Below are 14,313 nucleotides of genomic sequence, written 5' to 3'. Positions count from 1 at the left end.
AAAATATTGGTAAAATAATACAGTTATATTTTATTAATTCAAGAAAGATTTTTGGACATCTAAAACGGTTTTTTCATTTCCTTCTGAGCTTAGGAAATTTAGGTAAAAATTATTACCTGGTTTCCTGGAGTCACATATAAAGTCACATGTAGTTAGCAATAATTCTAAAATTCCTGACTTACAATTAATTGTGTAATTGTTCATGATCATGGTCTACTGAAAGTGTTATAAAATGTTAAATTGAGTTCCTATAATGTAAGAAGAAAGATCATTGAGTTGACAACAGGAAGACTACGTTTTAAAAAAATTCAGTGTAGTTGACATACCCTGTTACATTAGTTTCAGGTACATGTCCATACATTACTCAGTGCTCATCAGATAAGTGTACTCTTAATCCCCATCACCTATCACCCATCCCCCCACCCACCTTCCCTCTGGTAACTGTTTGTTCTCTGTAGTTAAGAGTCTGTTTCTGGTTTGTCTCTTTTTTCCTTTGTTCATTACTTTTTCCCTTAAATTCCACATATGAACGAAATCATATGGTATTCGTCTTTCTCTGATTGGTTTATTTCACTTAGCATTACACTGTCTAGCTCTATCCATGTCATTGCAACTAGTAAGATTTCATTCTTTTTTAATGGCTGAGTAATATTCCTATATTATATATATTATATATATATATATATTATACACACACACACACACACACACCACCTCTTCTTTATCCATTCCCCTATCAGTGGGCACTTGGGCTGCTTTCATAGTTTGGCTATTATAAATAAAGCTGCAATAAACATAGGGGTGCATGTATCCCTTTGAATTAGTGTTTTGTATTCTTTAGGTAAATACCTAGTAGTGCAATTACTGGATCATATGGTAGTTCTATTTTTTAATTTTTTGAGGAACCTCCATACTGTCTTCCAGAGTGGCTGCACCGATTGCATTCCCACCAACAGTGTAAGAAGGTTCCTTTTTCTCCACATCCTTGCCAAAACTTGTTGTTTCTTGAGTTTTTGATTTTAACCATTCTGACAGGTGTGCAGTGTTATCTCACTGTGGTTTTGATTTCCATTTCCCTGGTGATGAGTGTTATTGGGCATCTTTTAATGTGTCTGTTGGCCATCTGAATGTCTTCTTTGGAGAAATGTCTGTTCATGTCTTCTGCCCAATTTTTAATTGGAATTTTTGTTTTTTTTGTTGTTGAGTTGTATAATTTCTTTCTATTTTTTGGATACTAACCTTTTGTTGGATATGTCATTTGCAAATATCTTCTCCCGTTCAGTAGGTTATCTCTTACTTTTATTGGTTGTTTCCTTTTCAGTGCAGAAGCCTGTTATTTTGATATAGTCCCAGTAGTTTATTTTTGTTTTTGTTTCCCCTTTCTCAAGAGACATATTTAGAAAGATGTTGTTATGGCCAATGTCAGAGAAATTACTGCCTATGATCTCTTCTAGGATTTTTATAGTTTCAGGTTTCACATTTAGGTCCTTAATCCATTTTTAGTTTATTTTTGTGTATGGTGTAAGAAAGTGGTCTAGTTTCATTCTTTTGCTTGTTGCTGTCCAGTTTTCCCAATACCGTTTGTTGAAGAGACTTTTTCCCATTGTGTATTCTTGTCTCCTTTGTCAGAGATTAATTGACCATATAATTATCAGTTCATTTCTGGACTTTCTATTCTAATCTATTGATCCATGTCTTTTTGTGTCAGTACCATACTGTTTTGATCACAGCTTTATAGTATAACTTGAAGTCTGGGATTTTGATACCTACAGTTTTGTTGTTCTTTTTCAAGATTGCATTGGCTATTTGGTGTCTTTTGTGGTTCCATACAAATTTTAGGATTGTTTGTTCTAGTTCTGCGAAAAATGCTGTTGGCATTTTGATAGGGACTGTATTAAATCTGTAGGTTGCTTTGGGAAGTATAGACATTTTAACAATATTTATTCTTCCAATGCATGAGCATGGAATGTTTTTCCATTTATTTTTGTTGTCTTCAATTGTTTTCATCAGTGTTTTATAGCTTTCAGAGCACAGGTCTTTCACCTCTTTGGTTAGGTTTATTCCTAGGTGTTTTATTATTTTTGGTGCAGTTGTAAATGGAAGTGTTTTTTTAATATTTATCTTTCTGCCACTTCATTTAATGTATAGAAATGCAACAGATCTCTGTATGTTGATTTTGTATCCTGCAACTATTGAATTCATTTATCAGTTCTAGTAGTTTGTTGGTGGAGTCTTTAGGGTTTTCTGTATATAATATCATGTCATCTCTAAATAGTGAGTTTTACTTCTTCCTCACCAATTTGGATGCCTTTTATTTTTTTCTGTTTGATTACTGTGGCTAGAACTTCCAGTACTATGTTGAATAAAAGTGATAAAAGTGAACATCCTTGTCTTGTTTCTGACTTTAGGAGAAAAGTTCTGTGTTTCACCACTGAGTACGATGTTCACTATGGGATTTTCATATAAGGCCTTTTTTATGTTGAGGTATGTTTCTTCTAATCCTATTTTGTTGAGGTTTTTTTTTTTAAGATTTATTTATTCATTTTGAGAGAGAGAGAGGGAGAGAGAGAGATAGTGGAGAGAGGGAATCTTTCAAGCAGACTCCCCACTGAGCATGGAGCCGGATGCAGGGCTCAATCCCATGACCCATGAGATCATGACTTAAGCTGAAAACTAAGCTTAACTGACTGAGACACCCAGGTGCCCTTGTTGAGGGTTTTTATCATGAATGGATGCTGTACTTTGACAAATATTTTTTATACATCTATCAAAATAACCATATGCTTGGGCGCCTGGGTGGCTCAGTCGGTTAAGCGTCTGACTTCCGCTCAGGTCATGATCCCAGCGTCCTGGGATCGAGTCCCGCATCGCGCTTCCCGCTCAGCGGGGAGTCTGCATCTCTCTCTGACCTTTACCCTGCTCTCGTGCTCTCTCTCTCACTCACTTGCTCTCTCTCTTAAATAAATAAAATAAAATCTTTAAAAAAAACCAAAATAACCATATGCTTTTTATTCTTTCTCTTATTAATGTGATGTATCATGCTGATTAATTTGCAAATATTGAACCACCTTTGCATCCCAGGAATAAATCCCTTTTTATCATGGTGAATGACTTTTTTTTTTTTTAAATATTTTATTTATTTATTTATTTGACAGAGAGAGACACAGCGAGGGAGGGAACACAAGCAGGGGGAGTGGAGGAGGGAGAAGCAGGCTTCCCGCGGAGCAGGGAGCCCGATGCGGGGCTCGATCCCAGGACCCTGGGACCATGACCTGAGCCGAAGGCAGATGCTTAACAACTGAGCCACCCTGGCGCCCCCATAGTGAATGACTTTTTTTTTTTTTTTCCTAATGTATTGTTGGATTTGGTTTGCTAATATTTTGTTGTGGATTCTTGTATCTATGTTCATCAGAGATATTGACCTATAGTTCTCTTTTTTAGTGGTGTCTTTATCTGGTTTTGGTATCAGGGTAATGTTGGACTCATAAAATGAACTTGGGAGTTTTCCTTCCTCTTCTATTTTTAGGAAAAGTTTGAGAAAAATAGGTATCAGCTATTCTTTAAATGTTCAGTAGAATTCACCTGTGAAGCCATGTGGTCCTGAACTTTTGTTTGTTGGGTGTTTTTTTTTTTTTTAATTACTGATTCAATTTTATTGCTAGTAATTGGTCAGTTCAAATTTTCTATTTCTTACTGTTTCATTTTTGGAAGGTTGTATGTTCCTAGGAATTTATCCATTTCTTCTAAGTTGTCAAATTTGTTGGCATATAATTTATCATAATGTTCTCTTATAATCCTTTCTATTTCTGTGGTGTTGGTTGTTATTTCTCCTTTCATTTCTGATTTTGTTTATTTTATTTTATTTTATTTTTTTAAAGATTTTTTTTTTAATTGTTATTTATTTGACAGAGAGACACAGCGAGAGAGGGAACACAAGCAGGGGGAGAGGGAGAGGGAGAAGCAGAACTCCCACCGAGAAGGGAACCCGATGCGAGGCTCGATCCCAGGACCCTAGGAACATGACCTGAGCTGAAGGCAGACACTTAACGACTGAGCCACCCAGGTGCCCCTGATTTTGTTTATTTTAGACCTCTCTTTCCTTTTTTTTTTTTTTTTGGTTTTTTGTGAGTCTGGCTAGAGGTTTATCAATTTTGTTGATTTTTCAAAGAACGAGCTCCTGGTTTCATTTGATCCATTCTATTGGGGTTTTTGTCGTGTTGTTGTTTTGTTTCATTTTGTTTTAATTTCTGTATCATTTATTTCTGCTCTAATCTTTATTATTTCCTTCTTTCTACTGGTTTGGGCTTTTGCTTGTTCTTCTTCCTCTAGCTCCTTTAGGTATAAGTTTATGTTAGGTTCTTTATTTGAGGTTATTCTTTTTCTTGTGGTAGGCCTGTATTGCTATAAACTTCCCTCTTCAAACCACTTTTGCTGCATCCCCAAAATTTTGGACTGCTGTGTTTTCATTTTGTTTCTCTCCATGTAATTTTTTATTTCTTTTTTCTAGGTTGACCCATTCATTATTTAGTAGCATGTTATTTAACCTCCATGTATTTGTGGGTTTTCCATATTTTTTTTTCTTGTGGTTGATTTCTAGCTTCATTGCATTTTGATCAGAAAAGATGCATGGTATGACTCACTTTTGTGAGTTCTTGACTACCTTTTACAGATATACTTATTTTTGCTGCCTCTGTGGTTCCTACTTTTCTTGCTCTTACTTATGGTCTTTCCTTTCCACTCAAAGAGTCCACTTCAACATTTCCTGTAGGGCTGGTTTAGTAGTCATGAACTCCTTTAGCTTTTGCTTGTCTGGGAAACTCTATCTCTCCTTCTATTCCCCCCCCTTTTTTTTTGTAAGGATTTTATTTATTTATTTGTCAGAGAGACTGAGAGAGCAATCACAAGCAGGGGGGGTGGCAGGCGGAGGAGAAGCAGGCTTCCTGCTGAGCAAGGAGCTCTATGCAGGACTTGATCCCAGAGCCCTGGGATCATGACCTGAACTGAAGGCAGACACTTAACCAACTGAGCCATCCAGGTGTCCCTCTCCTATTCTGAATAATAGCCTTGTTGGATAGAAGATTATTGGCTGCAGAATTTTTTTCCCCTTTCAGCACTTTGAATATATCATGCCACTCTCTTCTGGCCTGCAAAGTTTCTGATGAAAATTCCACTGATAGTCTCATGGGGTTTCCCTTTTAGGTAAGTGTCTTCTTTTCTTTTTCTGCTCTTAAAATTCTCTTTTCCACTACTTTTTACCACTTTAATTACTATGTATCTTGGACCTCCTTGGGTTGATTTTGTTGGAGTTTCTCTCTGTCTCCTGGATCTGGATATCTATTTCCTTCCACAGGTTTAGGAAGTTTTCAGCTTTTATGTCTTCAAATAAATTTTCTGTCCCCTTTTCTCTCTTCTTCTTCTTCTGGGCTCCCTATAATGTGAATGTTATTACACTTGGTGGAGTTGCTGAGTTCCTTAAGTCTATTCTCATTTTGTATATACTTTTTTCTCTCTCATCTGCTCAGCTTGATTACTTTCCATTATTCAGTCTTCCAGGTTGCTAATTTGTTTTTCTGCTCCTCTAGCCTGCTATTTATTCCCTCTAGTGTACTTTTAATTTCATTTATTGTGTTCTTCATCTCTGTTCCTTTTTTAACTCTTTGTTAAATGTCTCACTGATGTCCTCCACTCTTTTCTCAGGTCCTATGAGTAAAGTTATGATCATTACTTTAAATTCTCTAAGGCATATTACTTATATCTATTTTGCTTAGGTTTCTAGTTGTGGTTTTGTCTTATTCTTTCATTTGGAACATATTCCTCTGTCTCCTCATTTTGTCTAACTCTCTGTGTCTGTTTCAGTGTGTTAGGGAAGTCAGCTACATCTCCTGCTCTTGAAAGTATGGCCTGGTGTTTCAGAGGTGTCTCCTATGTGTGTTGTGTGGGCCTTGCTTTTGAGTCTTGACTGCTTTTCCTTCAGTCCAGTCATCTAGCTCTCTTTCCCTGTTGTGGGCAGTGTTTGGTCCCTGTGGTATTAGTGGACCTGTTTGGGACCACCTTGGGCTTGAGTTGAGTCAGACTAGATATTTGTTAGAGATGCAGTAGCAGCAAATTGCGAGGCACTTTCCCTGAGTAGTTTTCACTGGTGAGCGGGGCCTACAATCAAACCCACTGTCTGCCCCCAGCCCATGGCTGGGGCAGCCCTCTGATTGGTGTATGTGTTTATCTCCTCTTATTCCAGGGCAGGTGTCACTTTGGATTGATGCTGGCCCCTGTTGGGGCTGCTTGCACACTGCCAGCGTTGTGGCTCCAGTTTGAATTGGTTCTGCCCAAGAGTGTATTGGAGCAAACATGCCACTGCCTCTCACACTAGCCAGAGCAGGGTCCACAGTTTTCACAGGGTGCATACTGGTCTGCTTGCAAAGTGAGACCAGCCACCACTACTCCCTTGACTAGGGCAGATCTGTAAAGAATGCATGGGCAGGGCACACAGTGTTAACAATTGGTCTTCTGTGGGACTCACTGCTACCACTGTCACTACCAAAGCTGGCCCAAGGTCCCGCAAAGTGTGTGGGGGCAGGAGACTGGGTGTTGGCCAGGCTTGTGCTGGTCTTCTAGGGGAGGGCACCTGCAGTGCTAAGACTGAGGTGAGCATAACTAGAAAGGGCAGATCTTCTGAAGCAGTGTGGGTGGGGTGGGATGTTAGGGGTTAGGTGTGTGTGTGTGTGCAAATTAGGCACCACAATGGTTTCTGCAGGCGGTTGTTGTTTATGCTGAGGGGCAGGGGAGGGAAATGGCACCTGACAGCTCCTTTGTTCCTGGAGAAATCCAACAGGAGAACACTTTTGAAGCTAATATTGTCACTAAGCAGCTATGTGACCTTAAAACAACCACTTCATCTAACTGGGCTTCAATCTACTTTTTTGTAAAATGAAAAAGTAGAATCAATAGATATTCTCAAAAAGACTCTGTGCTGACATTCCATGTATATGATGCTTTATACTATGCCTTTGCAGGAAAGAAGAGGCTTGTCCTATGATCTCTTTTCAGAAGTTAAACCTCATCTAAGTGACTCAGTGAGTGTCTGGTATATAAGAGACTAGGTGATATGTATTCCTTTGCCTGATTATTGCTCCATAGAGTCTGAAGGAATCTCTGTGTGATTATAGGGTCTTGCCTTTTTTATACTGTACTTACACAGGAATTACAAATAAATGAACAAAAGAGATCCGAGAAAGACAACTCTTCAATAATTGTTCAGAAAGAGACTGCCCAAATAGAAAACACATGCTATTTCCCCTCTGCCTGACCAATTTGACCTTCAGAGTACAAGTTCCCAGGAGAGGGGCTGGGCCTCTCTAAGCAGGAACTGGAGTCAGAGGCTTCCCCTGCTACTCGCTGGGAGAGAACATTAGGAATGACTTTCAGCACCGTACTTCCTACACTGTCTCAAAGTAGCCACACAGCTTGGGGGCCGTCGAACTGCAGCTCAACCTCACCCCTGCAGGAGTCCAGATGCAGGCCAAGTACAGCAGCACAAGGGACATGCTGGACTTTGATGGGGATACCATCAGGAGTGTGCAATCTCGAACCTCTTCTACAACCCAGCGGCCAGAGGCTGGGCACACAGGTATTCTATCTCCGTCCAAATTGGTCAGACTCTTGAGCAATACATGAGATGAACTGTCTGAGGAATGTGCAAAGTAAGGGAAAGAGAAAGTGTTTTCATGACTTACGCTTATGTGTAACTGTGCATTTTCCACAACATCTGAAAAATTAAACTCAGTATATACACAGATGTTTGTTTTTCTAAGATTTTGTTGTTGGCACAGTGGTTTGCAGTTGAGGGTGTGTTGTTTTCACCAAGTCGGTATAGTACACAAAAGTGAGGTTGTGTGTAGAATTAAAGCAGTGCTTCTTCTTCCTGGCTTCCTGTGAAGGCCAGATCCAATGCTGTTTTATTTACCATCTGTGATTTGATGTGGAAACTTGGATTTATAAAGGCTATCTTTTTGCTAGTTTTGAACTCATGCTTTAGGGGAGGTTTCCAAGCAGACACACCAACCCTGGTATATTGTTGTCATAATTCTGTATCTTGAAGTTGTGAGACCTTAGGAGAGTCATGTTGGGTTTTGTCATCTGTGAAATGAGGGGGGGGGCAAATTAAAGTAAATGCTTTCTAAGGTCCTTTAGCTCTAAAATTCTGTGATTTGATGATCTAAATAGTGGCCTCGGATGCAATTATATCCCATCCCATTCCCTTTTATTATTTTCCAGTCCATAGAAGAGAGAATTCATATACTTAGAGAAGGCTCTTATTTCCTGGGCAACTCAGCGCATATATATATATATATATAACATAAATTATTAACCTTATACTCCAACCATCTTGTAAGAGAGGCACTTTATATATACAAGTGCTTAAAATAATTCCAGGCACATAATGCTCACTATATACATGTTTACTATCAGTAATATTTTATAAATGAAGAAACTGAGGCCCTAGAATACTTAAGTAACTTGTCCAATATCACAGGTTTTTTTTTTTTTTAAGATTTTATTTATTTATTTGCCAGAGAGAGAGAGCACAAGCAGGGGGAGTGGGAGAGGGAGAAGCAGGCTCCCCACTGAGCAGGGAGCCTGATGAGGGACTCGATCCCAGGACCCTGGGATCATGACCTGAGCCGAAGGTAGATGCTTAACCGATTGAGCCACTCAGGTGTCCCCAATATCACAGTTTGTAAGCGGCACACCTGGTATTAGAACATCATCCTGTTTGTGTTCTACTGTGAGGTCTTTCCACTCACTAGAACTCAAGTCACATTTCTGCCTTACATTGGCTGAGTTGCCCAGGAAATAAGATCCTTCTCTATGTATGTGAATTCTCTCTTGTAGGGAGTGAAAAAAAAAATTTATTACTATGTCAGAAGGCGAATTATTGGAAATGAAAGTATAAGTTGGAAGCTAAATGTAACAAATTAAGTATATTTTTTAAAGATTTTATTTATTTATTTGACAGAGAGAGACACAGCAAAAGAGGAAACACAAACAGGGGGAGTGGGAGAGGGAGAAGCAGGCTTCCCGCGAAGCAGGGAGCCCGATGTGGGGCTGGATCCCAGGACCCTGGGATTATGACCTGAGCCAAAGGCAGATGCTTAACGACTGAGCCACCCAGGTGCCCCCAAATTAAATATTTTATAATTCAATTCAAACAGCTCTTTTATAAGGTGGTTGGAGTATAAGGTTGATAGGTTATGTAAAGTCCTTGGCGTATTGCAGACACACCAGAAATGTGCATTTTCTTTCAATATTCCATTCCTCGAGAATTCCTAAGTGTTCTGTTTAACATTTTTGTGTCAGTCGGCATCAGAGAGATTCTCATTCAGTGACTGTATCTTAGTATGTCCTTTCTCTTTTGACCACACTCAGGTTTTCTTCACCTCTATAAATCTGGGCACATACGTTTTCACTGTTCTCTTCCACTTCTCCCTTATCACATAGCTTTTAGGTGTTCTTCCTTTTCCCCTGTTAAACTTTTCCATTCCCTTTCTATTCACTGAGTGATCACCACCTGAGACTCACTGATGTGACTTTATTTTATTTTTTTCTTTTTACTAAACTATCTACTAAGCTATAAGAAGATACTGGGGACTTCCAGCCTCCTTGATGTGAAGCAAATGACAACTTCGGAATGTCAGTTTCTGTAGCCACGGGATATGTGTAATAAGATACGTTATGTTTTCCTCCAACAAACCCTGTGAAGAATCAGGTCTCAGGGCTATGGTTTTAAGTGGCTTGTGTATAACTTCATTTTTCACCTTTGACTAGAGCCAAGAATTCTCACAAGAATTGGTGATCAGCATAATCAGGAACAGAGTGTACAAATAAGTTCTGCTGAGCTCAAGGGTGGAGAGGTAGGTGGGGCAGGATAAAACACTTACTGAAACATCTGGCAATCTTTCCATAAGAAGTGGAAACTGAAACAGTAGGAGTAGAGGTTACAAAGTGTCTTGAAGGCAAACCTCTGGAAATAGTAATCTTACCCTACACGTATGATACCTTGTTTTCATCTTGTGATAATGCAAATATGTAGAGGAATGTCACTACAGAAGTTTAGTTATTTCTTAGAAAAATGATTTGATACAATTTTGCTATTAAAAATAACAAAGCAAAAATCATTCCAAGAATATTTTGGCAATGAAGAAAATTTAAATGCAACATAATGTTGTGGCACCATTATGACTGGAAAGTTAAATTTTTTCTTCAGAATTAATAAAAATAAATTATGTATACTCATTTATTTTCCAGATTTTCATTTTTCAATATAAAAGTTACGTTCATCTTTAAAAATGCTGAACAATTCAGAAGATAAAAAGGAAAAGTGAAAGACAACGTCCTCATACCTCCTTTCCAAAGAAAGTTTCATGTTCATGTTATGCTCAGGTTCATACTATGCCAGATTTATTGCAAAGTACTAAGGGTATAATGCCAAATATGATATGATCCCTGTTAATAAGGAAACTTAAAAGTCTAATACAACTCTTAGCTATGAAATAAGTATGATAAGGTGCCATGATGGAAGTATATACATGATACAATGGAGAGCTTGGTCACTTCTATCTGGTAGGGGTAAAGGAGATCAGGAAGGGTTTGGGGAGGAAATGGCCATTGAGTTGAGTTGACTTTAAGATGTTCCACATTATATGAAAGCAAAAATGGGAGTGCTTACGGGGTTGGGCTGACATAGTCAGACAGATACATGAGAGAAAAGCCATGGCATTCTTAAGTAACTTTGTGTTTTTGGAGAACAATAAGCAATGTGTTCTGGCTGATGTGTAGAGTTGGAAAGGGAAGAAGCTGACAAGAAGTAAGTATAGAAAATGATAAAGGGCCTATTATATCATACTCAGGTATTTTGATTCTAAGTCCATAAATTGAGCTCACAGAAGGATTTAAACAGGAAGTGACATAATGAATTTTGTGTTTTTAGAAGACCATCTAGCCTGCAATGAGGAGGATGAATTGAAGGAGAAGAAATTGGATGAGCTAATAGCTGGGTATTTCGCACTAGTCTCAACATGAGATTAGAGGAATCTGAACTGAAGTAGTATGGGAATGAGGAGGAGAAATCAGGTGCTGAGGAGGTAGAGTTTAAAGAACTGGCAACTGGTTAGAAGTGGAGTCTTTACTTTTACTTTCTTTACTTGAATACAAGTAAAGAAAAACATAGGTTGACTAGGTCCCATAGGATGTTATGTAGATGGTGCTGCTGATAACTGAGATAGACGCTACAGGAAGAATTAAGAATGATGATGAATCCAATTTGAGTTTGAGATGCCTGGAAGAGAAGGAACATGCACTTGTATTTGCCCAAAGACACTTGTGTATGCTGCATGTGGGGTGCAGGTAAGGATTCTGAGCTACATGTTTGTATGCGAGAATTGTTGACATTTTGGTAAGAATTAAACTTTCTGAGAATGAGCAAGATCACCGAGGATGAGAGCGTAAAATGAAAAGACAAAAAGCCCAAAGGAATAGAGTATCAAGGAGAGAATCTTAGGCAATATACCAACTGAGGGGAGGGATACTGAGAGATTTCAATAAAAGCTACTGAGAATGAATGGCAGACAGTGGCAGAAGTGGGCCAGGAGAGAGAGACATTAAGGAAGCCAAGAAACAATAACTTCATGCTAGATGGAAAAGTCAATGGTAACAGATAGTGAATTTTAAAAATAATAAGCAATAAATACTGCAGAAAGTTCAAGTAAAAAGAAGGTTAAAAACAATTTATTGTCTTAGCAATAAGGAAAAAAATAGATTATTGGTAATTTTTAATAGCAGGGGTTTGAAAGGACCATAATTAAATAGGAAAATAAATAATTTGTCATTTTCTTTTTTTTAAATTTCTTTCTTTTTGAGAAGCCAGCCATATAAAGATAAAGTGTTAGACCTGAGGTATTATGAGTTTGTGTGAATGCTTTTTAAAATTATTTTTTAAGATGTGAGATTCTAACTCAATTGCAGCTTGAAAAGAAGCACAGCAAAAGTGCATCATGGTAATAATATATCAGAGAGAGAAAGAATAAAATCACTGATAGGCTAAAATTCCTACTGAAGACTAAATATAAACCTATCAAAAGAATATGAAAACCTATTTGGGTTTAAGAAAAAAATAAAAACCCTTTAATAATAAATTCAAATTTTACTTTCCCCCTACTTACATTAATTACAATAGTCTCAAATTTCTCTAGCTTTTTAGCTTCACTTCCTCAGCTAAAGCATAAACCCTTCATTGAAGTGTCATAGCATAAATTGATTCACATCACATCTAATTGAGTCAACAAATTTTTGGTGCATATTTACTTTTTTCTTTTTTTTTTAAAGATTTTATTTATTTATTTGACAGAGAGAGACACAGCGAGAGAGGGAACACAAGCAGGGGGAGTGGGAGAGGGAGAAACAGGCTTCCCGCGGAGCAGGGAGCCCGATGCGGGGCTCGGTCCCAGGACCCTTGGGATCATGACCTGAGCCGAAGGCAGATGCTTAACGACTGAGCCACCCAGGTGCCCTAGTGCATACTTACTTAATATCAAGTGGTATGATAGGCACGGGAGACACTTTTTTTATTGAAGTATAGTTGACACAAAATGTTACCTTAGTTTCAGGTGTGCAACATAGTGATTGGACAAGTCTATACATTATGCAGTGCTCACCACAAGGGTAGCCACCATCTATCACCGTACAGCACTATTACAATACCATCCATTATATTTCCTGTGCTGTTCCTTCTACCCCTTGACTTACTCGTTCCATAGCTGGAAGCCTGTACCTCCCACTCCCCTTCATTCATTTTGTCCGTCCTCCCACCTGCCTCCTCTCCTGCAATCATCCATTTGTTTTCCATATTTATGGGGAGACCCTATTTTCAGGCGCTTTGAGAAGTGGAAGGAAGAATTTGAATCAATTATAAGTAAATGTTACGTAGTGCTATTGAATATATATATAGGAGACCACAGAAGCAAATAGGGATGAATAAGTTACTGACTGCATTTACTCATGTGGGTATTTTTGAATGAGATGACATTTGCTCTTGTCTGTGAGGCTGAGTCCAAGTTTTCCAGGCAGAGCAAGGTGGAAACGAGTTGTGAGGACTAGATGCACAGAGATAAAAGCAGACAGATAAGAGCTAGCATGGTGCAGTGTATTAATGGGTAAAATTAAGAAAGACGAGAATTCAGAGGGAAAAGAGGAAGTGTGATTTTTGGATCGGAATTTAGAACAGGATAAGATCATTTGGGATCATCAGCAGATGATTCAAACACAATGGCCGGGTAGATTACTGGGTTGAGGAATGGTTAGTCCTCAAAGGGAGGGGTATGTGAGGGGGCATGTGGGCAGATGAGGCTAAAAAGTAGGACAGAGGGGCGCCTGGGCGGCTCAGTCGGTTAAGCGTCTGCCTTCGGCTGGGGTCATGGTCCCGGAGTCCTGGGATCGAGTCCCACATCGGGCTCCCTGCTTGGCGGGGAGTCTGCTTCTCTCTCTCTCTCTCTTTTTCTCAAATAAATAAATAAAATCTTTAAATAATATGAAATAAAATCAAATAAATGAAAAATGGGACAGAATCCTACCATGCAGGGTCTTATAGAGCATGCTAAGCAACTTTTTTTTTTTCCTTAAGGAAGAGATTAAATTTATACTTGAGAAAGTTCACCTTGGGGGCAGAGTGGAGAATGTATAATTTAAGGTGGCTATTCCTGAGATATTTCATAATAAAGAAGTGGAAAGTAGTAAGAAGTAAAACACTAGAGCCTTTCTACAATTTCGTAAGGAACTGTCATATAAGGGCAAGTATTAATGTGGGGTCTGTTGGGAGGATAGGAAAATGATGTAAAATATTCGGATCTGGAAGGAGAGTATTAGTACTTCTGGCTCCATCACTTACTGGCTATGCAAACCAAAGCAGATTAAGCAACTCTTAGGTACTGCAGTTTTTAAAAATCCAAACAAAGGTTAAAAATAGTGCCAACTTAAATAAGTTTTGGATGAGTCAAAGGAAACTCTACAGCATACACAATACACTCAGGAGTTGTTATTATCAGAAGCTGTGTGTCCTTGGGTAAGGTAGCTCACCCCCGTAGAACTCAGTTACCTACCTGTAAAGTAGGGACCATAATAATATCTATTCATAGGGTGTTCCATGATATGAGATAATGCATATAAGGCATTTATCTTAGTAACTCAAGGAGTGTTAGCAATCGTTATTAATAGTGATGCTATTTTTTAGTTATATTTCATAAATGAAACTCCCTAAATGGGCTA

At 38.5% G+C, this 14,313-nt stretch overlaps 1 protein-coding gene across 4 annotated transcripts in view; it reads left to right on the top strand.

Annotated features, from left to right (window-relative positions):
- Positions 1-3,915: 3,915 nt before the first annotated feature.
- Positions 3,916-14,313, top strand: part of CLEC1A (C-type lectin domain family 1 member A) — a 28,218-nt gene continuing 17,820 nt past the window's right edge. The window contains exons 1-3 of one of the 4 annotated variants that reach the window (XM_088025913.1): positions 3,916-4,063; positions 7,011-7,070; positions 7,196-7,624. In XM_088025913.1, coding sequence (XP_087882039.1) covers positions 7,510-7,624 — 115 coding nt within the window. In that variant the 5' untranslated portion in view covers positions 3,916-4,063; positions 7,011-7,070; positions 7,196-7,509. Of the gene's footprint in view, positions 4,064-4,346; positions 5,200-7,010; positions 7,625-14,313 lie in introns of those variants that run through there. The other 3 variants (XM_028119834.2, XM_028119830.2, XM_028119832.2) reach the window with 3 other exon arrangements.

Source organism: Eumetopias jubatus, unplaced genomic scaffold (genome assembly GCF_037043125.1).
Source record: "Eumetopias jubatus isolate StellerSeaLion01/CBP00866 unplaced genomic scaffold, mEumJub1_p1.0 scaffold_8, whole genome shotgun sequence".
In the NCBI taxonomy this organism is placed as follows: domain Eukaryota; kingdom Metazoa; phylum Chordata; class Mammalia; order Carnivora; family Otariidae; genus Eumetopias; species Eumetopias jubatus.
This window is presented reverse-complemented; position numbering and strand designations above follow the sequence as displayed.